Source organism: Phacochoerus africanus, chromosome 7, assembly GCF_016906955.1.
Source record: "Phacochoerus africanus isolate WHEZ1 chromosome 7, ROS_Pafr_v1, whole genome shotgun sequence".
NCBI classification, from domain to species: domain Eukaryota; kingdom Metazoa; phylum Chordata; class Mammalia; order Artiodactyla; family Suidae; genus Phacochoerus; species Phacochoerus africanus.
In genome coordinates this window covers 71,320,705-71,346,310 of record NC_062550.1, presented here as the reverse complement: position 1 = coordinate 71,346,310, position 25,606 = coordinate 71,320,705, and the positions used below count along the sequence as shown (strand labels likewise).

At 55.3% G+C, this 25,606-nt stretch overlaps 1 protein-coding gene across 6 annotated transcripts; it reads left to right on the top strand.

The window, feature by feature from the left end:
* The first annotated feature begins 921 nt into the window (after window positions 1-921).
* SLC6A12 (solute carrier family 6 member 12) lies at window positions 922-24,609 on the top strand. Of its 6 annotated transcripts, none has more exons than XM_047787843.1 (17): window positions 1,400-1,448; window positions 1,685-1,876; window positions 3,999-4,082; window positions 6,061-6,302; window positions 10,190-10,324; window positions 11,554-11,694; window positions 12,511-12,598; window positions 13,516-13,648; window positions 14,855-14,989; window positions 16,587-16,690; window positions 16,936-17,060; window positions 17,378-17,490; window positions 17,944-18,081; window positions 19,040-19,142; window positions 21,505-21,605; window positions 22,004-22,174; window positions 23,572-24,609. In XM_047787843.1, exons 4-17 carry the CDS (start codon window positions 6,122-6,124, stop codon window positions 23,713-23,715), a joined length of 1,812 nt encoding a protein of 603 aa, XP_047643799.1. In that variant the 5' UTR covers window positions 1,400-1,448; window positions 1,685-1,876; window positions 3,999-4,082; window positions 6,061-6,121; the 3' UTR covers window positions 23,716-24,609. The 6 variants fall into 6 exon arrangements, with proteins under 6 accessions (XP_047643796.1, XP_047643799.1, XP_047643798.1 ...); XM_047787842.1 differs by lacking the exon at window positions 1,400-1,448 and adding an exon at window positions 2,203-2,308 and having other exon boundaries at window positions 1,822-1,876; XM_047787840.1 differs by lacking the exon at window positions 3,999-4,082 and having other exon boundaries at window positions 922-1,448; window positions 1,745-1,876.
* Window positions 24,610-25,606: the final 997 nt, after the last annotated feature.

Genomic DNA, 25,606 nt, shown 5'->3' with positions numbered 1-25,606 from the left:
GCTTCAAATCCCAGCTCCCTCCTTTACTAGTATATGGTCTTAGGACACATCATTAGCTTCTATTCATCCCAATTTTCTTATCTGTAAAATGGGCTAATAATTCCTACATTTCAAGGTCTTGTGAGGACAAACTGGGGTAACATGTAAAGCACTTGCCTGAGAGATGCTCAGGAACTAGTGCCATGCCAGGCCCTCTAAAAGCAGGTGTGGGTTAGAAGATGGCCATGGTGAGGAGAACATTCAGTGGTTTTCACTGCAGCACGATAACAGATTCATTTAAGCATATTTCATCTTGACTCTGGACCCTTCCCAACATAGAAGCAGCCCAGCCCAGGTAGGGTTTCCAGGTAACTTAGGGATTCCTACCTTTTGCAAAGACAGGGGTCTCCTGCCTCCAGGGGTTTACCAATTGTTCTGAATGCCCAGTGGGTTGGGTGGGCTTGAGTAAGGGGGGGATGGGAGTTACAGGGAAGCCAGGTCCAGCAGGGCAGCTCTTGTCCTGTGAAGTGAAGGAGAGATGACACAGGTAATCCCTTATTACAGAAAGTCCTGCAGAAAGCCTACACACTGTAGGCACAAAGTAACATTTTCAAAAGAATGACTGAACCAGGAAACGCATCCTCTGCCCAGTCTGATTTTCTTCCCACCCGCTCCCCCTCCCACAGAGACTGGGCCTTTTGTCCTGGAGTAGCTGCAACCAGGTGGTCACGTTGACTTTGGTGTCCCCTCGCAGCGGGCTGCGTGGTTGACACACGGTAGGCCCGGCGTGAAGGGTCAGGGCATGGCAGCGAGCAGTCACCGCATCCCAGCTGAGCGCAGGGGAAACGCCTCTGCGGAGCTGCACCCTCCCCGGCTCCGCCCACCCCCAGCCGCCCGAAGACACCAGGGGTCTGAGAACTGAGGTTGCCCTGGCTTCCTCTCCACGGGGGGCCCACAGGAGGTGCCAAGTGGGGGCCCGAGGGATGCTGAGTGGGGGGGCTGCTCGATGGAAAACTACAGGCTGAGACTCTCACTTCACACCCTGGCCCTGGCGGGAAGGTCGAAAATGCGAAGGGGAAGCAGAGGCAAAGGGAAATTTCCCTTTCTCCCCGCAACCCTCCCCCACAGCAGCCGGGGCTGAAGCAGCCCGCTGTTGTCCGGAAGGAGGCATTGGCTGTTCTGAATGAGTGGCCAAGGGCCGTCCTGTCCAGCGCTGTGAAGACCTCTCAGGAACAGCAGTGAGGACTGGGCACATGGAGGGGAGACAGACACTTGTTCCACAAATACCAACTCGCCACTGATGGCTGCCAGGCAGTGGGATGTCCCAGCCGTGGGCTTCCTGCCTGAGACTGGACCCTCCACCATCCCAGCCCTTGCTTCAGAAGACTCGCAGCCAACACCACCAAGTCCCCTGAGGCACCAGCAGCACCCTAAGCCATGTGCCACCTTGCCTTTAGCCCTCACAGCAGGTCTGTGAAGTGGGTGTTGTTACCCACGCTTTACAAGTTGGGAAACAGGCTCAGATGCTTGCCTGGCTGACCAGTAAATGACAGAGGAGGAGGTCAGACTCAGCTCTGTCTGCCTGCAAACCTGTATCCTTTCTAGATTGTGCTTCTGGGGGTGTGCTCTGGGCACTTTCTCTAGGAAAATCCCAAGGAAAAGGGTTGTGGTTGTGAAGGTCCAGAGCTCTGCCTTGAAACCACAGGGGCAGGTACTCGGTGGAAAACTCCAGCGCGTGATTCACCTCCTCCCCTGCCCTCGTCAGCGAGGCCAGCTCCCCTCCCCAGATCTCAGTTTCAAGCTTGGGAGCTGGGGGCGCCTGTCCTGCTGCCCTGGTGAGAGAGAGAGAGACCTTGCCCTGCCCATCGTCTCCTCCCTGGAAGGAGAAGGAGCCGAGGTGAGAGGGGGAAGGGAACAGGGTTGAAGGAGGAGAAGGGAGGGGAGGCGGGTGCGAGGCTGAGCCCAGCTGGAGGGGTCGACCTGGGGCAGCATCCACGGGGGGTGGGGGGTGGGGTGCTGCTGGAGGGAGGCGTGGGAGGGGGCCTGGGACAGAGGACTTCCTGGGGTTGGATGTTGTAATCCTGGCTCACAAAATTTTGACCTCAGTCCCTTCTGTTGCTTGTGGTATTTCTCTGCCCCTTCACTTCCCAACACACTGGCTTGCACGCACGTGCACACACACACACACACACACACACGCTGCTGTCGGTCTGAGGGTCCCAGGATCACGACTGGATTCTGAGCTGAGAGCAACAGGAGGGTGCAATCTCCCCCGGGGGGCCCTGGGACGAGGTTCAAGGCTGAGCAGAGCCCAGGAGTCCAGGACGAGGTGAGCAGGAAGGGCGGGAAGAGCGGGCCAGATCCCGCCCCAGAAACCTGGGGGAGGGCTGGGTGGAACCAAGCATTTGAGCCGCGAAAAGTCTGGTGTTTTGGGAATCTTAGGACAAGGGTGTCACCCCAGCTCCCCCTCACCGTCTCCAGCATCTGATTTGCTCAGGGACAAGCCTGGGTGGCAGGAAAGTTGGTAGATGGGGGGCTGGCCACGGAGCGTGGGTGAGAGAGGGGTGATCACCTGATGGCGGGGGGCCAGGGTGGTGGTGGGAGACGGTCCAGCAGGTGGGAAGGAAGCGGCAACTGCTCAGAGGGAGGGACTCTTGCCTCCAGCCAAGCAGGCTCCCAGGAGGAGGAAGCTGCTGGGAACTCTGGGGTCCAGTGGGCGGCAGGGGCGGGCTTGTGTCCCAGGAGGGCAACCAGCAGCCGATCCAGGTGGCCTACGGGGTGTGAAGGACTGGACGGGGGTCAGGTCTTGGTGCCATACACACAGGTATGTGTGTGCAAGGAGACGTGACGGGAACGGCACCAGCGTGTGTACAGAAGTGGGAGCTGGTATGTGGGTGTGGGCTGATCAGGGGGCTGGGGTGGCTGCTCCCCCAGGTCAGAGGCTGGGCCAACCCTGGTGGGGGTGGGGATATGATGGAATGTCGCTGGCACCCCAGCCACACTTGGGGGGCTGCACTTCCACCTGTGTCTCCTCCTCTGCTGGACACTGGCCAGGCCTCTATGTCCCCAGCTCCTGAACATGGTTAATTTTGGACTTGGCAGCCTCTTGAAGATTTTCTTCACGGGCAGCACTGGGCCCAGTGTGGCTGTAGGTGTCTTCTGGAGGGCACGGTGGTGAGGCCTCAGCCATGCCCCCTGACCCTGCCCTAGCTTAGAGAGCAGGTGGCAGCTTTGGCAGGTGATGCCAGGGGCTGGAGAGGCGACAGAGCTGGGGTTGACCCTTGGGAAGCAGGAGATTTCCAGAAGTCATCTTGATTGTGGATGATGCTTTTGTTTAAGTGTTCCCAGCGAACAGGCCAGGGACAGATGGGGACCTCAGGGTGGCAGGACTGTAGGATGCTGTCCTTTTGGCTTTTGAAAGTAACCCCCCAAAAGGAGATATGGCTTGTTTTTATGTCTAACATCCTCCTGGAAATTTCTTCCTTGGGTCTAATTTGAATCCTGCTTGCTGCAGTTTAAGCCTTTTTCCCTTTGACTTGCCTTGGCTCTGGGCCAGCTTTCCTTCTCACATGCTCTTGCTTTCATTCTGCCATTCCGGTTTTTCATTCTTACTCATAAATCATGCTCCTCTCAATAATCTTTAAAAAACAAAAAGCCAACAGTAAACAAAACTTGTCCCATCAGGGTCAATTCATCTGTGTTTTCTTCTCCCAAATCCTGAGCCCACCGTGGGCTCTGGGGTTTACCTGCCATCTTGTGCATCTCTGGTTGTCCCTTCATTTACTCCTTCCCCAGACAGGGCTCCCAGCCTCCAGCTGCTGGGGACAACTTGGCCCTGAAATAACTGCCTCTGGTCTGGGGACTGTGACATTTGTCTCCTGGCTGCCCGATTGGCCGCATGTTAGGGGCCTCAAGCTGAGCTACCCTACGGCTTGGCTTGGCGAGGTCTTTTATGGGTCTCATTTGCATCCCCTGCCCTCCCAACACCCCAGTTGAGCGGGAGCCACTCTCTCTTTCAGGGAGATGTAAAGCCCAGAGAGGTGGTGTGATTTGTCTAAAGCAACACAGCAACGTCGAGGCTCAGCTCCTCACTCTCTGTCCGGGTAAGTTTATTCCAGCCATTCAAAAATAGTTTACTGAGCACTGGGGGTGTCTGGTCCTGTTCCTTTATCTCTCTGAGTTCATTTCCTCTTTTATAAAATGGAGTTGATAGCAACTTCTACTTCAAAGATTTTTTATGAAGATGAAACTTAATAATGCAGGTAAAGATGTCTATGTTTTGAGCACAGTGCTGACTCAAATGTCAACTTCTATTATTGTTGGCTTTGTCTCAACCAGACCTGGGGTCTGTCTGATGCTTCTTCGTCCATGTTTTTGAATCCATTCATCTGTTCATTCATTCAATAATAATTCGGGGGCCATTCCTCAGGGTGCCCCAGCCTCAATTCTGCAGCAACTTGGTCTGCAGTTGGTTCAGGTGTCACCAGCTCTTCCCCTGGGGCCAGACCGCCCTGTTCTTTGCACCTGAGGCTTGGTTGTCAATCACAGTGGCCCATGGGGTTTGGCCACTCCTTGTGGACCTGGAGTTCTCTTCCTTTCCCTTCTTCTTCCCTCTTCCCTTGTCTTGGAGCCTTCGGCCTTTGCTTCCACTGGCTGCCTCTCTCCTCATCTTCCCTCCTGGGCTGAGCCGGGACCGTGGAAGCCTCCGAGTAGGTCCCAGGACCAGAATTTCACCCCCACATGCTGTCCCATTCCTGGGATAATCTGCACCCTCCAAGTCACCTTCAAAAATTTCCATAACCTCGGATGGCCCTGCCACACCTTTCTAACTGACTTGGGCTTGGGCTGTTGCCTGGGTTAAAAGGACCAACAAGTAAACACAGACTCTTCTTCTAATAAAAAGAATCCCTTGTGTTTCTCTAGTGCCTTGGAGGAGCAGAACCCTCGGTAGCTTCTGGTCACTCTGATTCCCCAGTGTCCCTGGGAGGCGGAGGCACAGGCGAGGGGCGTGGGTGGGCGCCTCCCTCTGCCGCCTGGGCACCTCCTCTTGGCAGCTCCTGAAACAAAGACGGAGGTGGCCTCAGGCAGAGGGTGGGGAGGGGAGCCAAACTAGGCTTCCAGGTAAAGCACTGCAGGCATGCGTGTGTTTCCGGGCAGCTGATAAGTGGCCCACGAGAGGGACAGGGCAAAGCTGAGTGGCCGCTCTTCAGGAAGGCAGTGAGTCAGGAAGGACAGTGACCTGCTGTGATGGGCAGTCACTTCTGGGTCTCCTTCGAGGGCACCACTCGGATCTGGTGGGATCCCCAAGAGAGGATCCCTCTGTGACCACTTCTGCCACCCAGACCCCCTCCTGCTCTCAGGACAGAGGTAAAGGGAAAGAATTGGGGTTCCCTTGAAGGCCTGCACTGGGCCCGGGGCTGGCCCCTGTCCCCATCTGGCCTTTGCGGAGGCCCCACCCTCCCCAGCGTCCCAATCAGATGCCCGGAGCTAGCGGGCTCCCATGTTTACCCTGCGGCGGTCGATCGCCCTGGCACAGGGATGAGGACGCAGCTGGTTCAGGGAAGAATGTGCAGTCACCTGGCCACACCTGCCCTTTGACCTCCTGACACCCCTGGCAGGCTTTGATCCCTTCCCGCCCGGGGAAGGCTGGACAGGTGCCATTCACTGGACGCTGAGGAGCTGGGATAGACGGGCTGGCGGGGATGGCAGCTGGCAGTAAAGGTCAAAAGAGACTAGGACTAAAAGTCGCCAAGTCTGAGCTGTAATCCCATCTCCTCGGAATGGTCTCAGGCAAGTCACTTCATCTGTCAAGACCTGGATTTTCCCATCCACAAAAGAGCCAAATGAAGATTTGCTCCCTATTTGTTCTCAGAGTCAAAATGAGAGCAAAGTGTAACTTGAGGTCGAAAAAGTCATTGAGGATTTGGGAAGAAAATCAGTAGTCCAATGCTATTAAACAATATTCCAGCAATATTAAATAATAAAACAACATTCTGGCAATAATGAAAGATTAGGACGAAGAGACCAGAGACAGCAGGACATCGTTGGCATAGCCCAGCTCATTCCCTCTTGTTCCCACAGGTTGTGCCTCTCTTGCCGTCCTGCCCCCTCCCATCTGTGGCCTCCCAGTCCTTCCACAGCTATGGAGAGCAGAGTGGCGGTCCCCGAGGAGGGAGAGAAGTTGGACCAGGAAGTCAAGGACCAAGTGAAGGAGCGGGGCCAGTGGACCAACAAGATGGAGTTCGTGCTGTCCGTGGCCGGGGAGATCATTGGGCTGGGCAACGTCTGGAGGTTCCCCTACCTCTGCTACAAAAACGGAGGAGGTAAGTTCACTTTGAGGTGGGTGCTGTCGGGGGAGCTGAGCCCTCACAGTGGGCAGCGCCCACCTGGGCACCTCCTGCCTGGGTGATATGGGAGCAGAAGGAGGCTGGCATGGAGGGTGAATTCCGCCCCATCACTGCCTTGGCATCCCCTCTGGGCAGTGGGGGTGACAGAGGGCTATGGCAGAGACCAGGTGAGGCAGTGGGGCAGGATGGAGGAAGCCAAGGGCTCAAGAAGCTTCTCCCAGAACTTCTCCCAGGTGTCAGTCCTTGAAGGATTCACTCCCTCTTTCAGCCCCTGCTGTGGTTCTCCCATGGGCCAGGCACTGTTCTAGACACAGAACAGTATCCTCTGTGCTACATTCCAGCCAAGGGCAGTGTGGGAAGCAAAGCAGGGAGGAGGGACCCAGGGATGCTGGGTCAGGGTGGGGCAGGGGTGTGAGATGGGAAGGCAGGGGATCAGGAAAGGTTCTATCCAGGAGGTGGCGTTTGAGCCAGGCCTTGAAGGAGCAAGTCTCTCTCTTTTTTTTTTGTCTTTTTGTCTTTTTGCCATTTCTTGGGCCGCTCCTGTGGCATATGGAGGTTCCCAGGCTAGGGGTCCAATCGGAGCTGTTGCTGCTGGCCTATGCTAGAGCCACAGCAACTCAGGATCCAAGCTGCATCTGCAACCTACAGCACAGCTCACAGCAATGCCAGATCTTTAACCCACTGAGTGAGGCCAGGGATCAAACCCAAAACCTCATGGTTCCTAGTCGGATTTGTTAACCGCTGAGCCACAACAGGAACTCCAGGAGCAAGTCTTAAGGATGGGGTTCAGCTGAAGAACAAACACAGGGGACAGCAAGGGCTGAGGTCCAGGGTGAAATGCCACTGGCATGTTCAAGGACAGCGAGGAGGGGGGGGGGGGGTGGGAGTAGGGGGCACAGGGTGGGTAGGAACCCGAAGTTATGGCTTGGATCTTTTGGGCTCTGCTCTGAGTGAATTTTGATTGAAGAAGGGACATTATCTTAGCTATGATTTTTTTAAACTAAACAATTTTGTGTTTTCCAGCACAGGTAGTAAAAATGCTCAGGGGCTTGGTGGGGAGGGACCAGAAGCACCTTTTTAAGTGTTACTTAAGAGGTTTTAGTACATTTGCAGAACTGTGCAACCGTCACCACTGTTGATTTGAGAACATTTCCATCAACCCCCAAAAGAAGTCCTGTGCCCATGAGAGGTCACTCCCCATCCCTCCCCCCACCAGCCCTGGGCAACCACTGATCTGCTTTCTGTGGCTGTGGATTCACCTACTTGGGATATTTCACATGAATGGGATAATTCATTTACATGAGTTTATTTGTGACTGGCCAGGTTCATTTTTGCCTTTGGAAAATACCTTTATTCTTCTTGTGGAAATGACATATGTGAATATCAGAAACATTCCAGAAAGGCAAAAAGGACCATTCCTATTTTAAAATAACCGTTGTTTAGGAAATCCTTCTAAACACAATTCGTAATATTTAACTTGGCAAATACTTACTGAGCCTGTACCATGTACCTTGCTCTGTGTTTTAAAACCTTAGTTATTACTGAAAACTGCCCACACTAATGACTCCAAAGAAATAGGAGTGGACAGTCCTGGGCAGGCCCAGGCCATGCAGCCCAGCCTGGGGTGAGGACCAACTCAGGGCAGAGATGAGGGGATGAGGGAGGACGTGGGGCTGCAGTTTCACAGACTTAGCGGAGCCACAGCCAAAGGTGATCTGGTCCGAGGACAACATGGGCCAGAGCCCTCAGCCCCTTGTGCCTAGACATAGAGCTGGGCAGTGTCAGCAGCCCCGGAAGACTCCCTAAGTCTTCTTTCCTCTCCTGAGTTGCCATTGGAGGGCAGATGGTCCAAGGCTTTGGGAGGCGATTTGCAAATGCCTGTCAAAGACCTTAAAAATCTCATCCCTGAAAGATAGAAACAACCCACATGTCCCCCAGGGGTGAATGGATAAACAGAACATGACGTGTACTTACAACAGATCCGTATTCAGTCCCTGAAAAGGAAGGAAGTTCCGACACAGGCTACTACATCGATGACATTTGAAGACGTTATGCTAATAAGGCAGCCACAAAAGGATACACACCGTATGATTCTACTTATGTGAGGTGCCTAGAATGATCAAATTCGTAGACACACAGAGTTCCTGTTGTGGCTCAGTGGTAATGAACCCAACTATAATCCATGAGGATGTGCATTTGATCCCTGGCCTTGCTCAGTAAGTTGGGGATCTGGCGTTGCCGTGACCTGTGGTGTAGGTTGCAGATGTGGCTCCTATCTGGCTTTGCTGCAGCTGTGGTGGAGGCCAGCAGCTGTAGCTCTGATTTGACTCCGAAACTGGGAACTTCTAAATGCTGTGGGGGCAGCCCTAAAAAGACCAAAAAAAAAAAAAAAAGAAATCATAGAGACAGAAATAGATTGGTGGGGCCAGGGGCTGGAGGAGGGGCATGGGGAGTTAGTGTGTTTCATGGTGACAGTTTCAGTTTGGAAGGATGAGAAAATTCTGGAAAGGGATGGTGGAGATGATTGTATGATAAGGTGAATGTATTTAAGTCTGCTGGGCCATATGCTTAAAAATGGTTAGAGTAGGGAAATTTACCACAAAAAAAGCAGGGAAAAAAAAAGGTCCATATCCTCGGATCCAGCAATTCCTCTGTCAGAAGTTTATACTAAGGAGCAACCTAGACAAGGGCACAGGGGTGTGGGCCACACTCTTCATCACAGCCGGGGAGCGAGCAGAAAGGCCAGTGGGGTTCTGAGCAAATACTCTCCAGCAGCTGCGTGAGGGGGACCCTGCCATTAAAGTGGTGAGGCAGATATCAATTTATTGATAAGAAGCAAGGTCCCTGATACACATTTTTAAGTGGTTATCGAGTAATGCCTGGTAGGTTCTCATTTTTGCAAAGAAGGAAATATAGATGTGCGTGTTTGTAAGAAAGTGGAAAGGCCCTATAATGTCGTCCCACAGAGGGAACTCCTGTACTTTCTATTTTTTCTACAGAGTAGCACAGGTTGCTTGAGAGTCATAAATCGTCGTGACTAAGGGCCCAGACTCAGGTGGAACCCCCTGGGGTGGTGGCTCAGTTTCCTCACCTGTGACGCAGTTTTCAAAACTTCAAACTGGCCTCAGTTTTCTCATCTGTAAATAGGGATAACAACAGTCTCTCCTGCCTGGAAGGAAGGCTGTTTCGTGAGGGAGGGTTTTGAGGCTGGTGAAGCATGTAGAAAAGGGCCTTTACGCACAGAAATACCAACTAAGTGCCAAATGTTATTACTGTGTGATGAACATATTTCTGAGGTGACCAAGGTGGGCACCCCGGGCTGTAATTTGCTGGGTATCTTTAGCCCGCCTCCCACTGGGGCCTTGGGGTCAGCGCCCATCACGTGGCTGCTGAAACCATGTCCCCCAGAATCTCCCCCAGCAGAGGAGTAGCTTTGTCAACTGGGAGCCCAGGGTTCACACCAGATCCCGAGAAGGGGGGAAGGAAACCCTCTGAAACAAGGCTTTTTTTTTCTCTGAAACATAACAAACTTGATAATTTAATAAGCATATCAAATTATACAGAACACATGTTTTTTTTTCCCCAAAATAATAAATTGACTAGATCTGTGAATCACACTGAGAAAATAAATAGCGCCTATATTAGGATTTCCACCTACATTTTCATTCATTTCTCTTCGAAGGCCTTTCCTATCCTGAGTCGGGTGCGGGCTGGAAAATTTCCTCCATCGTTCCTGCTCACGGAAGGGAGGAAGTGGCCTCGGGGGTCTGGGGGTCACGGGGGGAGAGGGGGAGGCGGTACTGGAGCACAGCCTTGGGAGGGGCCCAGGGCTGGAGTCTCCGTCCCACCCCACTTCTCTGCAGGAGCCTTCTTCATCCCCTACTTCATCTTCTTCTTCACCTGCGGCATCCCAGTGTTCTTCCTGGAGGTGGCGCTGGGCCAGTACACCAGCCAGGGCAGCGTCACTGCCTGGCAGAAGATTTGCCCCCTCCTCCAGGGTGAGTGTCCTGCCTGGCCCCCGTCCCCCACGCCCCTGCCCTCTCCCTCTTCTTGCCCTTCCCTCCTGTGCTAAGGGCCCTGGGGGCTGTGGAAAGTGTGGCCAGGCCTGTGGGCAGCACCCTCAGGCAGGACAGCACAAACTTATAAACATGCACCAGCTTGGGTGCGGGGTGTTGGGAGGGGTCCTTGCCGGCGAGGAGCCCTGAAGCTGAGCCTCCATCAGCTTTGTGGAAACTGGGTTGCCGAGGACGTGGTGTGGTCCCAGATGCGCCTCCAAGGGGTAATAATGGTGATGATGATGGTGATAAGGAACCTACTTGCGCGAGGCTCCTATAAGCACTTTGCATGCATTTCTGCCTCTGATCCTCCTATAACAATGCTTTACCCTCCTTCTGGAGAAGCGACCATGAGGCCATTCGCTACCCAGGTCTCCTTGGGTTCGGGCTCTTTCCTGAGTTGGTGGCTGAGCAGGTCACCGCCCCTGTCCTCCCTAGGGGTCCTTTCCCACCCCCTCGTTAGTTGATTGGGCCAGTCCCCAGGCGGCCAGTCCCGTCCTTGGCCCTGAGAGGTTCCCTACGTGAGTGGAGTGGCGGGAGGACCCTTCCTCTCGCGTCTGTCCCTAAGTGGCCAGACCCAGGACAGGCCTATCTGGGGGCTGCCCAAGCTTGGCTGGTCAGGGGTGGGCCTGGGGCTGTCACTGGCTCCTGGGTGGCTAGGATCCTGACCTCTGGTTGGATGGTCATGGCTACTGGGCTGCCGATTCCTCTTGGGGTGACCACACCAGGGTTCCTCTGGTTTCGCTCCTCTCAGGCCTGCCCACTTGCCCCTGTTCTTCCGACCCCTTGTGACTTTCCAAGGAACATGTGATTGTCATAGAAAAACTAGAAAAACAGATAGGCAGCAAGACAAGAACTTTAAACATCGAACTGAAAGGCTATCACCTAGAGAACCCCTTGTCAGGTTTTGAATGATGCTCCTTCCAGAGTTTTTCTCATGGAAAAACATACATATATTAAAATTTATATCCTAAAAACGAGAGAATGCATAGCATGGTGTTCTGTCACCTGCTCTTCTTGGAAAACTAAGGTGGCTTCTCGTGCCCGAAACTAAGCCCGGCGGTTCCGTCCGTGTGGCCCCTGGAGTCCGTCCAGCACAGCTGGCAGCTCCCAAGACTTTGCAGCTGACGTTGTTCCCTTGGATTCTCTTGGTGTCCCCCACCCCCGCCAAGGCATCGGTGTGGCGTCTGTGGTCATTGAGGCCTATTTGAATGTCTACTATATCGTCATCCTTGCCTGGGCCCTCTTCTACCTGTTCAGCTCCTTTACCTCAGAACTGCCCTGGATGAGCTGTGCCCATTTCTGGAACACAGGTAGGGGTCGCGTCAGCCCCTGGGATGGGGTCTCTCCCCTGGCATTGTGCCCTTGGTGTCTGATGACAGGCAGACAGTGACAGAGCATGGCAGAACTGGCCTGGAAGTCACCTGGTGTGGGTGCTGGGCCTGTCCTGCTGTCTGACCTTGTGTGGGACCTTCCACCAGCCACCAGGACACCCCAAAACCCAATGGGCCTGTGGGTGTGATGGCGGCTGCCAGGCACTTACACCCCTCACCTGCCCACTTGCGGAGCACGTGTGGCCTGTGGGCCTGCTAAGCGCCAAGCCCTCGAGATCTGCAGGTGGGCCCAGGCTACATGGCCCCAGCCCTGGAGAGTGGGCGGCCCAGAGTTGCGAATAGACAACTCCCAGATCAGGTTTCCAGGGTGAAAGGATCTGGGCAGAAACCATGACCATGGGAAGGGAGGTGCCCACTGGGGGCTGAGGGTGGGAGCGCCTGCGTGTGGACCCCTCTGCGGCAGGCGGAGCAGGCGCAAGGACTCCTTGGTCCCTCCATCACCTGAGAGCACTGTCCACACTGGCTCTGAAGTCGGGATTGGGCTGGGGTGGTTGGCGGGGTGGCCAGAGGAGCTGCCAGATTCACCGGAACAAGAGCCTAGTGAGGCACATGGTGTGTGTGTGGCGGGGGTTGGTCCTTTGAGTCCCTGGAGCCACCAACTTCCAATATGCTGGCAGGTGGGGGCTCTCAGGAAGCTCCTGGGGCTGGAATGATGGACCCAGAGGGACGGGCACAGGGTGTGGGGCACCCCCCCAACCTGGTCCGCAGCTGATGCTCCCGCCTTGCTCCCCACAGAGCGCTGCGTGGACTTCCTGAACCGCTCGGCAGCTAACACGGCGACCTCTCCCGGGAATGTCACCTCCCCTGTCATGGAATTCTGGGAGTAGGTGCTGGGCCTGGAGACTGCATCCTGGGGGCCCCAAGCAGAGGGAACTTGGAAGTCTGGGGCCTGGGATTTGGGGTGCAAGTGCCTCTCTGTGCATACCTTCCGGCACTCACCCCCGCCCCATGTCACTAACAGATGAGGGACCCTCCCTCCTCCACTGTCTACACCCTCATGCTTACCCTGCACCCACCCTGGGGGTGCACCGAGGCTCACACATGCGTCCACATCACCCACACCTCACACAGGCCCTCTTACCCTCGTCCCCGCCCCCCACAGCCACCTGCACTGACACATCCACCCGCTGTGGCTGACGGTGACCTGGGACCTGTCTCTTCCCAACTCCATGTTCCATGAAGTCCTGTTGGTGGCTTGAATCTGGCCAAAGTGGGAGTATTTACACCACAGAAAACTGGCACATTTCTACACTCACCTATGCTCACACCTCCACTGCTCACGTGGCCCCTGACACCTCCGTCCACATGTGTCCACCTCCACTCTTGCACAAGCCTACCTGCCCTCGTGCTTACCCGAGCCCTCGTGTTTGGCAACTTGCCCACAAGGGTGCCCTCCTGCCATCATGAGCTCACAGTCCCGTCTCCCCAGATGCTGACACACATCTGGCCCCTTGTCAACCCGCACACACAACGACCCACTGTCCACGTGCTTGCAGACACTTAGCAGCCTCCCTCTCTCTCCTCTGAACAACAGAGAGAGCTGGGTGAGTGAGACAGAGGTACCTATGGGCTTGCGTGACTTGGTCAGCTAATGGCCTGGGCACGCAGAGCACATGGGGGAGGGTGATGGCTGCAGGGCGGGGCTTGGGGGGGCTGGATTCTGAGAATCAGGACCCCCGGCCCTGGAGGCCGCCGCCCCCTCAGCCCTGACCTGGTGTTCCTTCCCCATCTGTTCCTTAGGAGGCGTGTTCTGGGCATCACCGCGGGCATCCATGAGCTGGGGGCCCTGCGCTGGGAGCTGGCCCTGTGCCTCCTGCTCGCCTGGGTCATCTGCTACTTCTGCATCTGGAAGGGGGTCAAATCCACGGGCAAGGTGAGCTGTTCTGGCTCCAGGGATGCTCTCTTTGGCCCCCAGAGTCCACAGGACCTTCCACCATATCCCCCTGGAGAACAGAGAGAAAGCAGGGAAGGGAGAGGCCTGGTGAGAACGGCAAGTCCTAGATGGGCTCGGTCTAGTTCATCCCAGGGAGAGGCTTTCGTTTTCAGAATGACTTTCAAAGGCCGTTTATGTAAGTAACACGCAGAGCAAAAGAAGAACCGAAAGCCCCAGGGTTGGGGCTGAGCCACCAGCGTACTGGGGGCGTGGTTTCTGCTTATCCCTTCTGCTGCATCGCCTTCCAGCTTCCTTTATGTGTGTGTGTGTGTGTGTGTGTGTGTGTGTGTGTGTGTGTACCTGTGTCTACTGTGTGTGAATTTCACACACTCGTACCACAGGCTTGTCTTATTTAACAGCACACCAGGACAATGTCTAGGATTAACTGGCAAACAGAACCATCCCCGAGGTGGACTTCCAGCCGAGGATGGACCAAGCGGCCTGTTGTGTGTACAGAGTTCACCTCTGAGCATTATTTCCAGCCCAGAGAGTCTGACACTGATGCTTCATGCTTTTTAAGGCCGGGAATAGACAGGGCACCCACTTCTCTGGTTAGCCTGCTCCTGCGGCAGCCTCCCTCTTCCATGGCTTGTCGTAATAATAACATTAAAGATAGTAATAGCAATAATAAGATCACAGACAGGGCCACCACCTCGGGGAAGGGGCTGCTCTTGGCCTGGGGTGGAGCAGGGCCCCTCTGCGTCCTGAGTTCCCCAGGGCTCAGACCACTGCTGCTCCCGGAACATAAGCCTGGAAAAGTCCAGTCTAAATTTCCCCGCCGATCACTGCACAAACCTGCTCCCCTTCCCCTGGTGGGGAGTCCTCCCCTCCCTGGGGGCTTGGGGAGAACAGCCAGGGTGAGGGATTAAGAGAGACCAGATCCTGGATTCGAAATCATTTTTGAGATGTTATGGCTGGAAACGGTGCCCCTCCCCACCCTTCCTCCTCCCCGTCGGCTCCCCTTGATGTGTGTCACCCTCCACCGGGGGCCCCGGACTCCCCGTGTGTAAAGGAAGGGGTGGGAAATGCCCTGGGCTCCCTCTCTGATGTCTCTGAGAGGCTGCGTGTGGCTCGTGCTGTCCGGGGAGGGGGGACCAGAGGCCCGATGCATCCCCACCAGGAGTGACCTTGACCTGCTCCCTCCAGGTGGTCTACTTCACGGCCACGTTTCCCTACCTGATGCTGTTGGTCCTGTTGATCCGAGGGGTCATGCTGCCTGGCGCCTATGAGGGCATCATCTACTATGTGAAGCCAGACTTGCTGCGCCTCAAGGACCCCCAGGTAGGAACTGTGCTGGGGGCCATTTCCTCAGACGTCGCCCACCCAGACCAGAGCTGGACTTTTGAAAACCTCCCATTGCTTTTCTTTCGTTTTAAAGGCAGTATATGCCCACTGGAGAAAAATTAGATAATATAGAGGAAAATTACGACAAGGGGACTAAAAATCCCTTGTAATTCCACCCCTCAGCTATAACCTCTGTTCCCATTTCAGTATATTTCCTTCCAATTTTTTTTCTAGCTGATATGTGTGTATTAACATTATTGAGATAATTATAGGTAGAGATAAATATTTTCACTTAAATTATATTATAAGCATTTTCCATGTTATGAATTCATCTGCAAGTATCATTTTAACACTTGCATAATATTTCCACCATCCACCATCCATTCACTCGCCCATTCAACTGGGATATACTGAGGTCCCTGAGTCCAGGCACCGCTCTCGATCCACTGGGGGCAGCGGGCAGACAGGACACGTGCCCGCTGGGCACCCACACCTGGGGCAGGTGTCGCGTTTACCCAACTCTTCCCAGTTCTTGCACATTCGGGTCATGTATTTGTTTTTTTAAGGGCCACACCCACGGCACCCAGGTTGGGGGGTCTAATCAGAGCTACAGCTGCTGGCCTACAGCACAGCCACAGCCACTCCAGATCTGAGCCTCATCTGCAACCTACACCACAGCTCACGGCAATGCCAAATCCATAACCCACTGAGCGAGGCCAGGGATCAAAACAGCATCCTCATGGTTACTAGTCAGGTTCATTTCCACTGAGCCACGATGGGGACTTCTTTTTTTTTTTTTTTTTTTTAATGCTCGTACAGACACCTGCAGTGAACACTTTGTGTTTAAATCTTTGACCACATCTCTGGTTAGACGTGGGATCACTAAGTCAAGGAACACACACCTTTCAAGGTTCTTGACATCTGCTGTGGATTTTGACCCCTCCTTTTGGGGGGAACCTCCCTCCTGCAGGCCCATGAGAGATTTGAGCATAATTTATTTTAATCTTTGATAATTTGATAGGTCAAAGTAGTATCATGCTGCAATTTAAAATTTTTTTTGCCACACCTGTGGCATACGGAAGTTCCCAGACCAGGGATCACACCTGTGCCACAACTGTGACAATGCTGGATCCTTAACCTGCTGCACCACCAGGGAACTCCCTTTAATTTTACTTTTTTACTTTGAGGTTAGACATTTCCCTGCAGGTTTATTGGCTGTCAGTGTTTCCTCCTCTGGACAAGTTGGAGTGCATTCTTTGCCCCTCTCACTCCTCCCCTGCTCCCCCTCCCAGTGAAGTCTTGGGGAAGGGAGTGGCCTCTGACCACTGTGGCTGCCCAGGGCTGCCAGTGCCCTGCAGACAGGCCTCCCCTTCTCTGAGTACATGGTCCGTGGTGACTCCAACTACAGGTTCAAGTCATGCGCACATACTTGGCACCTACTGAGTGCTTGGGAGAAGAGGAGAACCTGTTAGTGGGAGTGGGATGTACTGGGGGGGTGCCACTGGTTGTGGGATGCAGGCTGGGCCTCTGGTCACTGGCTCCAGGCCCTGGTGGGCTCATCCATCTTCCTACCGCATCCTGGGGTCTCCCGTAGGTGTGGATGGATGCGGGCACCCAGATCTTCTTCTCCTTTGCCATCTGCCAGGGGTGCCTGACGGCCCTGGGCAGCTACAACAAGTACCACAACAACTGCTACAGGTGGGCTGGCGGGGGGGTGGGGTAGCTGGGAGGAGCACCTCCCCAGGGGGTAGTGGGGGGCTTCCTCCTTTACCATCAGGGTCCCCAAGCAGGGTCAGTCCGACATTGTGGGTCCACCTCCTGAACTGGGTTTTTCTCTCTCCCTTTCCTCCCCCCACCTGGCTCCTGGTCTTGGTCTCCCTCCCCCACAGTGGCTGATGAGTTTCTTTCTCCCTTTTCCTTCCCATTTTCTCTGCCGCCCACAGGGACTGCATCGCCCTCTGCTTCTTGAACAGTGCCACCAGCTTCGTGGCTGGGTTTGTGGTCTTCTCCATCCTGGGCTTCATGTCCCAAGAGCAGGGGGTGCCCATCTCTGAGGTGGCCGAGTCAGGTAGGTGCCGCTTTGCTGCCTGGGACCTGGGGGAGGAGGGTCAGGGGGCAGAAGGGCAGGGGTCCCAGAAGCTGGCTCATAGGAATCTTTCAGCTTTGGGGAGTGATACTTGGCACAGAGCAGGGCCCTGGTGGTTGAGGGAATGGATGGATGGATGGACGCAGGGTTGCACAGATGGACGGCCGAGTGGACGGGATCGGCCTGCCTTCTGGAACCAGCACACACTCACAGCACACGCATGCGCACGCACACATGGGTTAGGGGCTTGCCCGGGGCAGCAGAGCCCCAGCTCCCCTGACGGTGTGTGTGCCCTGCAGGCCCTGGGCTGGCCTTTATCGCCTTTCCCAAGGCTGTGACCATGATGCCCCTGTCCCAGCTGTGGTCCTGCCTCTTCTTCATCATGCTCATCTTCCTCGGGCTGGACAGCCAGGTTTGCATCCACGCTCTGCCCGCCTTGCCACCCCCTTTCTGGGTTTCCCTCAACTCCCCGTCCCCTGACCGGACGTTCCCAGGCCCCCCACCTGCTGTCCAGGGCCTGACCTTGGGGTTGATAGGGTGACCCTGAGCCTAGGGACCTTCTTCTGTGAGGAGTCCCCTGCTTTGCTCCCCCAGGCCTGACCCTTCCCCAGAAGTGGCCACCCCCCCCCCCAACATCCTTTAAGCTCCTTTGGGCCACCCAGCTCAAGCCACCCAGCCCCACCCAGCACCCCTGACCCTCCCTGTGGGGCCTCTGTGGTGAACGCCTGACCGAGGCAGAGCCGGCCTCACCCCCGGTCTGCCCTCGTGCCACCTGCAGTCGGTGGTCAGCTGGGCCGGGGTAGGGGGTGCGAGGAGGCGGGCTTGGGCAGGTGGCCCCTCTCACCCAGCCCCCTCCGGCCCGCAGTTTGTCTGTATGGAGTGCCTGGTGACGGCCTCCATGGACATGTTCCCCAGGCAGCTCCGGAAGAGCGGGCGGCGGGAGCTCCTGATCCTCGCCGTCTCGGTCACCTGCTACCTGATCGGCCTTTTCCTAGTCACCGAGGTGAGCAGCGGCCCAAGGGCTGGGCCAGGGTAGGAGCGGTGGGGGAGCCTGCTGACCCTTTCAGAGCCATATTGTCCTCAACTGCCCAGCTCCTCTCTGTGAGAGTGGAGGGACCCTATGGGGAGACCTACTTGTATTGGTGACCTTTCTTTTGGTTTCAGGTGAAAGAAACCAAATGCAAGTTGGCTTAAGCAGGAAGGTGAATTTTCGGGGTCAGGAACTGAAAAGTCTAGAGATGTTTGGTTTCAGAGATGGTTAGATCCAGCAGCTTTAATGACCTCATCAGGGATGCTCCCCTCTATCTCCTGGCTCCTCTTTCCTCTAGTACCATCATTCCTGGCCAGTTTCCCTCCTGGGATGTTACAGATGGCTGTGCAGCTTCAGGCTTCCCTTGTGCCACCAACCAACCCCAGGGGAGGGAGTGTGGCAGGCGTGGGTTCTGGAGCAGGGAGGGGAGCCTCCTTAGAGTGAGGTAGCTTCAACTTGGCAACTTCTAGGAGGTGGGATGCTGGGCAGACCGCACAGCATGTGTGCGCCACAGTCCCCAGAGTCCTTGCAGATGTCCTGAGGTGCAGAAGGCAGGGACAGGTGGGGAAAATCCTTTTTCTCTGATTGAAATATAGTTCACTCACAATGCTGTGTTCCTACCAGATGTACAGCAAAGTGATTCAGTTAATACATATCCATATCCATCTATTTTTTTTCAGGTTCCTTTCCCATCTAGGTTATTACAGAATATCGAGGAGAGTTCCCTGTGCTCTACAGCAGGTCCCTGCTAGTTGTCTGTTTTATGTAACAGAGTGTTTGTGTTAAGGGCAAACTCTTTTTAGCAGCAGGGGATGGCTCTCCCAGTGCTGGGCAGGGTGGCACCCCAGATGGGGGTCTGTCCTCTTGTGTGGGGCAGAGCGTGTCCCCCGCCCCCTTGAGCCTAGGCCTCAGCTCCACCCCCTGCCTGCAGGGAGGGATGTATATCTTCCAGCTGTTTGATTATTACGCTTCCAGTGGCATCTGCCTGCTCTTCCTCTCCGTGTTTGAAGTGATCTGCATTGGCTGGGTGTATGGTAAGTGTGGGTGGGGTGGGGTCTCTGGGGCCCCGTGAAGGGCAGGACCTGTCCCAGGTGAGGACAGGTGTGCTGGTGCTCTGGTCTCTGTAGGCCTTCGTGCTACTGTCCTGGTTCTTTTTACCTGAGTTTATCCATTGCTGGGAACCCAGCACCTCTGCTCAGGGCAGGTGGAACTGGGGTAATGACACACTGGGTTCCTTGAAGAGTGAGAATAATTATAAATAACAGCATGGCTTTCTTGATCCAGAGGCTGTTGGAGGCCCTTCAGCAGTGGGAATCCTAGGCAGAGGAGACCTTCAAGTCCCCTTAGCCTGATACTTCACAGAGTCCCACATTCCTTTTCAAAGTTATCACCCAGACTTTGCTTGAATACTTCCATGGACAGGAAGCTCATCCCTGAGTTTTTTAGGTAGCTTTTCCCCTTGTGGCTGTTACGCATTTTTTTCTTATTCTTTGGTGGATTCCGGCTTCCACTGACTCCCACCAATGTTGCCGAAACTCAGCTTCTGTCCACTGGTGCGGAATAGAAACGTGGAGACAGAGTTTTGGGTGAAGGAGAAAGAAATAGCTTTTATTGCCTTGCCAGGCAAAGGAGGCCACAGCAGGCTTATGCCTTAAGGACTGTGCCCTCCTTGGGGAAGAACTGCAGGGAGTTTTATAGTCTCAAAGGAGAAAAGCAGGGTTTCAGATAAGAATCAGGACTGGGACAAACATGCATTCTTTTCTCTTTGGGAGAGTCTTAGTCTTTGAGGCTGGCATCAGGAGACCTCCGCGTGATCCTGGTGCTGGTCCTCTGGGTTATGGCCTAGAATAACAGTCCTTGTGAAAAGGCCATATTGATCAGAGATTAGAACAAACTGGGGAAGTTCCTGGAAAACATCATGTGCTAATAATCTCTAGCCCACAGGCAGTGGTGCTCAGGGTGCCTGATCTTTAGCTCACAGGTGATTGTGTTTAGGGAGGAGCACAAGGAAGGCTCCAAGCTGTTCTGTTTCAAAGTATCCATTTCTAAAAGAAGCATGAGAAATAAAGCTTTTCTCTTAGGTGTGTAAGCTGCCTACACCAGTATGGGTATCCCTTGAGAGGGACCCAGGATCCTGCCCCAGAGCTGGGCTATTGTTTCTTGACTGTTCCTCCCTGGTCTCGGCATCCCCTTCCTTCCCTGATCAGCAACTGTCTGAACCTGTCCCTAGGAACCCAGGGAAGGCTATGGAGGCTGAATGAGGCCCATTTCCTATAAACAAGAAAAGGGGGACACAGAAAGGCTTTTGTGCCCACGAGCCCCACAGGGCCTTGCTCAGTTTCACCAACAGCCCTGGCCACCTCAGCACTGAGAAAGCTAACCAGTGGGGCCGTAATCTCCAGGCCTGATGGTCCTGATGACACTGGGGGAGAAACCTTCATACAGAGTCGCTACCCTGCAGAATCTTATAATCCGCCCCATAGCCCTTTAGAAGGGAGACTGAGGCTCAGAGAGGTTAGGCCCTTTGCCTAAGCTCACACAGTCCGTGGAGGGGTTGTCGTCATGTCCCAGGTCTGTCTGGCCCCACTGCACCAGCTAGGGTCACAAGGCTCAGAGCAGAGAGGGTACGTGGGTGCCAGGGAGCGGGCCCTCAGGACAAATCATGAGCGGGAAGGTTTTTGTTCAGCTCCCTAGGCCTTCCAGAGCTGGCATCCTCCCGTCCCCGCCATGTGCCTCCTAACTGCTGCTTTCCAAAACTTGTTCTGACAATCACAGCTGATGATAGGTCACACCTCCAGCAGTATCTGGTTTTCACCTGGCAGGGAATCTAGCCTCCAAAGGAACAGCTCTCTAGGATGTTTTTTTTGGTGGGGGTTGGGGGGTGCTGGGCTAGAGGGCCTCCCGTGTCTTTCTCAGTTGATGGCTCTTTGCTTCTTAGAAGACGCAGCAAACACAGAAACCTGAGAACATTAAGCAAACACGAGTCAGTGTTTCCACGGCCACAAGCCAGCGCCCTTCCGTGCTTCCCGGGGATGCAGCGAGCTCCCTGGAGTCTGGGTGTGGTTGAAGCACAGTGCTAGGCTCAAGCAATGGCTCTCTGGCTGTTTTCACTTGAAACTGGGTTCATGTATGCGACACAAGAAGCACTTGTGTCGCCCTCGGGCCCGTTTTGGCTCCTTTTGTTCTCTGTTAGGATGCAGGGCCCCATCCCTGAGTAGGGGGAGACCAGAGATGCACTGGAGGTTAGGGGGCTCTGGAGGGCCCTGCTTGCTGGCAGCATCACTCCCAGGCCCTGATCCAGTGGTGGCGAGGGGAAGACAGAGCAGATGAGTCCTTCCTGACACCACCCACTGTCCCCTTCCTGTCCTCACGCTCTCTCCCCACCCGCCTGGGCAGGTGCCAACCGTTTCTATGACAACATTGAGGACATGATTGGCTACCGGCCGTGGCCCCTGGTGAAGATCTCCTGGCTCCTCCTGACCCCTGGACTCTGCCTGGTACGTGCGACCGGCTGCCCTCCCCTGCTGCATCCCTGAGCTGAGGGATGGGAGCCTGCGTGCTGGGGCTCCTGCCCACCTGTCCAGTCCCTTCCTATGGGCAGGTCACGGCCCCTCTGCTTCCCCAGCACCTCTACTGGCCTAGTTCCTGTTCCGTCTCTTTCTCCCAGTATCACCTCGAGCTGCCTGATTCCCTCTGCCCATCCGCTCGGAGTTCCTCCACCTCCCTCCCTTCCTGTCCCAGTCTTGCCATGACCATGACCATGACCGACGCCTTCCCTGCAGCCTGCACTGGCTTCTACTCTCCCACCTCTAGAAGCACTTCTGACTGTGTGATTTCGGTGTGGGTGTCGGGGGCTCCCTCCCTCATCTGCGGCTGCCCCTCCCACTCTCCCTAGGCCACCTTCTTCTTCTCGCTGAGCAAATACACGCCTCTCAAGTACAACAACGTCTATGTGTACCCGCCCTGGGGGTACTCCATCGGCTGGCTCCTGGCCCTCTCCTCCATGAGCTGCGTCCCCCTCTTCATCACCATCACCCTCCTGAGGACCAGGGGCTCTTTCAAGAAGGTAGGGCCAGGGCATTCCCATCGTGGCTCAGTGGTTAATGAATCCGACTAGGAACCATGAGGTTGCGGGTTCGATCCCTGGCCTTGCTCGATGGGTTAAGGATCCGGCGTTGCCGTGAGCTGTGGTGTAGGTTGCAGACGTGGCTCGGATCCCGCGTTGCTGTGGCTCTGGTGTAGGCCCGAGGCTACAGCTCTAATTCGACCCCTGGCCTGAGAACCTCTATATGCTGTGGGAGCGGCCCTAGAAATGGCAAAAAAAAAAAAAAAAAGAAGGTAGGGCCAGGCAGTGGCATGTTAAAGGGGGCGGTGGACCTCCGGCTGGACACCACGGCTGGGGCCAGCTCTGACTGGGGCCGTCTTTGGCCTAATGGAATCTCTAAGAAGGGTCTTTAAAGACCTGAAACGTTGAAGGGCCCTAGCAACCTAGACCTTCAGAATCTGACCTCCCGCAGATCATCTGGGTGGGCTGAGCAAGGGCAGCTGCCAAAGGGGAATGGGGGAAGCCATGACGGACAAGAACACGGGGGGTCATGGAGCACAGAGTCCCACTCCTGAACCCTGGAAACCAGCAGTCAAGCTATATCCACACAGTCTTCTGGCTCCTTCCCTCATCTTAACTCTGCCCTCAACCACATGCAGGGGTTGGGACTTGCCTTCCTGGGAGGGAGAGAGCCAGTGTCCCACAAAGACATCACATGTGTGGAAATCTGTCTCGCCTGCAAGTCACAGAAAACACAACCTGCTGTAAGCAAATGGGTGTAGTTTCTTTTGCGTGTCACGAAGACCAGAGATGGGGGCTGCTGGCTTTTGGTTCAACTGTTTAAAGAGGCCAGTAGGGACCAGACTCTTCCTCTGTGTCTGCCCTTCCATCCTGGTTTCATTGTCTTTTCATCATCCTGCTTATTACCTCATGGCTACAAGAAGGCTAACGTGATTCTAGTCATCACATCTGCATTCAAAGCAAGAAGGAGGTGGCACCAACAACAATAGTAATACAATAGTAATGGCATGACTGCTGCTAAGGAGAAAAAGAATAGCACTTACTGATCATATGATGCGGGTAGCAATAAGAACAGTGTTAAGAAGAGCAAATTAGATACTTATTGATCACTTTTTCTGTGTGAGGCACTGTTTTACGAGGTTTAAATGATCCTTTTACAGAAAAGGCACAGAGTGGTCAAATGGGTCACCCACGATTGCCCAGGCATCAGAACTGGGACTGGGACCAGGCAGTTCACACGCTCAGTCCTGATGTTCCTGCCTCTCCTCTCAAGATTTGCAGTCGCTCATTCACTCCCATTGTCCGAGCTGCCCCGTGTGCCGGCTCCAGCCTGGGCCCTGGGGGTAGGCTTTGCCTCTCTCCCCAACAGCATCACCGACTCTCTCTTCTCCCCACAGCGCCTGCGGCAGCTCGTCACACCTGACCCCAGCCTGCCTCAGCCCAAGCCACACCTGCACCTGGAGGGCGGCCCCAGCCGGGACAGCAGGCCCTCCCCAAGGAAGGGGGGCCTCATGGTTGGGGAGAAGGAGACACACTTGTAGGGTGTGGCCCGAAGCAGGTGGCTACGGGGCCAGGGACCTGGGTCAGGCCCCCCCTTCCACCCCAGTGGACAGCCTTCGCCTCCACCCCCTCCCACAGTCCTGCTGAGAAGCTCCATGATGCCCGTGGATGGTCCCATCTGGTGGTCTAGACACGGTCCCACTGGAGCACGCTGCGCCTGTCAGAACACACCATCCTCTCTCGGAAGGAGGTGGTCTTTCTGGAGCCTACCCTGTTGATAAGACACCACGGCGTGTTGCAGAGGGAACGGCCTCTGTAGAGAGCATCTGTGCTTTAGGAGGGTAGCACCGGCTGGGATACACACCGTGATCTGATTCAGGGAGCCTGATGGGACACGCCGTGTTGGATGTGACAACTGAACACCCGCCCCCCTCCCACCCTGTCGTTCTGAGGGAGGGGTCCATCACCTGGCTTCGCATCCTGGGTCCTCAGCAAGGAGCTGAGAGAAACAGCCACCATTGTCTTGTGCTTCTCAAGACGTCCCAGCTCCAGCCCGAGTTCCACATGTGCTTTGCAGTGCTGTCCTCGACGTGGGGTGGCAGGGGCTCAGGATGGCCCCTGGACCTGGCAAATACATGGCATGCCTGCGTCCACCGGCCTGAGCCCAGGACAGACGTTGCTAGCCGGTCAGAGGTTCTTTCCCAGCTCACAATCTTCCAAAGACAGGGCTCCCGACAGCCCCGTTTGTGTTCCTGCATTTGTCCCAACCCTGACTTCGTGGATAAGGAAACAGAGGATCCGAGAAACAAAATGACTTTTCAAGTTCACGCAGCTCCTCAGGGCCAGAGACACGACTGAAGCCTGTCTCCTGTCCCCAGGCCAGTGTCCCTCCCACTGTCCCCTCCTGCCTGCTTAACAAGCGTGCATGGACCGCCTGCCGCGTGTGCCAGCCTTCTTTACTTCGCCGCCGCGTCTCTTCCTCTGCGCTTCGTGGGGTGGGAGGGAGAGAGGGTGCAGCTCCCCCAGGTTGGCGGCCCCACCTTCACAGTTCCTCCGCCTGCCCGTACCCCTCTGAGCAGATTTCCTCTCTGGACTTCTGTGTTCTCTCCGCTTTCCACCTCCCCTCCCCCAGCAATGCCTTGGAGTCTATGAGAGCCCCCCCTCTCCCACAAAGAGCGGCCTGGGGGTGCTCCTCTCTCCAGGCCCCTGCCACGCTACACCAGACACTTCCCTGGCTGGGGAAGGCTTCCTGGAGGAGGAAGGCAGGGCTTGGATAAGCTCTGTGGTCTTGTGTTCCAAAGGGTTCTGGACAGTTTCCTGGGGAGGACCTGGGAGCTGGAAGAAGGGAAGCCACCTGCATAAAAAGCCCCCCCGCGGTGATGTGTAGGTAGAGGTCACTGCCCAGTGGCCGGGGTAAAAATCTATGGTCCAGCCAGATGTGTTCCATCCCTGTATCTCCAGGCATCCTCAGAGCACCCGCCATCCTTCCCCCAGATCTGTGAGGGTTTCTCATCTTGTGAGAACAAGACTCCTGGGTTCTGGCCATCCCCTTCTGCCTCCCTCATGGACTGCTCACCCAGGGTGCTCACTGCTCGCTCTTATTGGCTGGTGGGTAAAGGAGGTCCAGGAGAAGGGGAAGGAGGGGCTATGGGGCTGTGACCTGACTAGGGGTGGGACCTGACTGAGGTCGGCATGGTGCTCGCCACTGCCACCTTGTGGCAGATGTGAGCAGTGCCGCCACCCCAGGCCCTGCCTCCCTACTCCTGAGCTCCCTACCCTCTGCTGGGCAGATGGATAGGCTGACATTTATCTATCCATGTGCAAGCTCTAGGAAACAAAAACTCCCTCCACCCTCCTCTCCACAGCCTTGGTGGGTCTTCGTAAGAGAGTCACCTTGCTTTGGGGCTGCCCAGTTGCAGAGGACACCAGGTG

Excerpts from the sequence above, each read along its gene's own strand:
- SLC6A12 (XM_047787840.1), top strand. The coding sequence starts at position 1,417 with ATGTGCCACCTTGCCTTTAGCCCTCACAGCAG. Across the intron at positions 14,990-16,586 it reads TGCGCCTCAAGGACCCCCAG|GTGTGGATGGATGCGGGCAC; the intron begins GTAGGAACTGTG and ends GGTCTCCCGTAG. Across the intron at positions 21,606-22,003 it reads TGACCCCTGGACTCTGCCTG|GCCACCTTCTTCTTCTCGCT; the intron begins GTACGTGCGACC and ends CACTCTCCCTAG.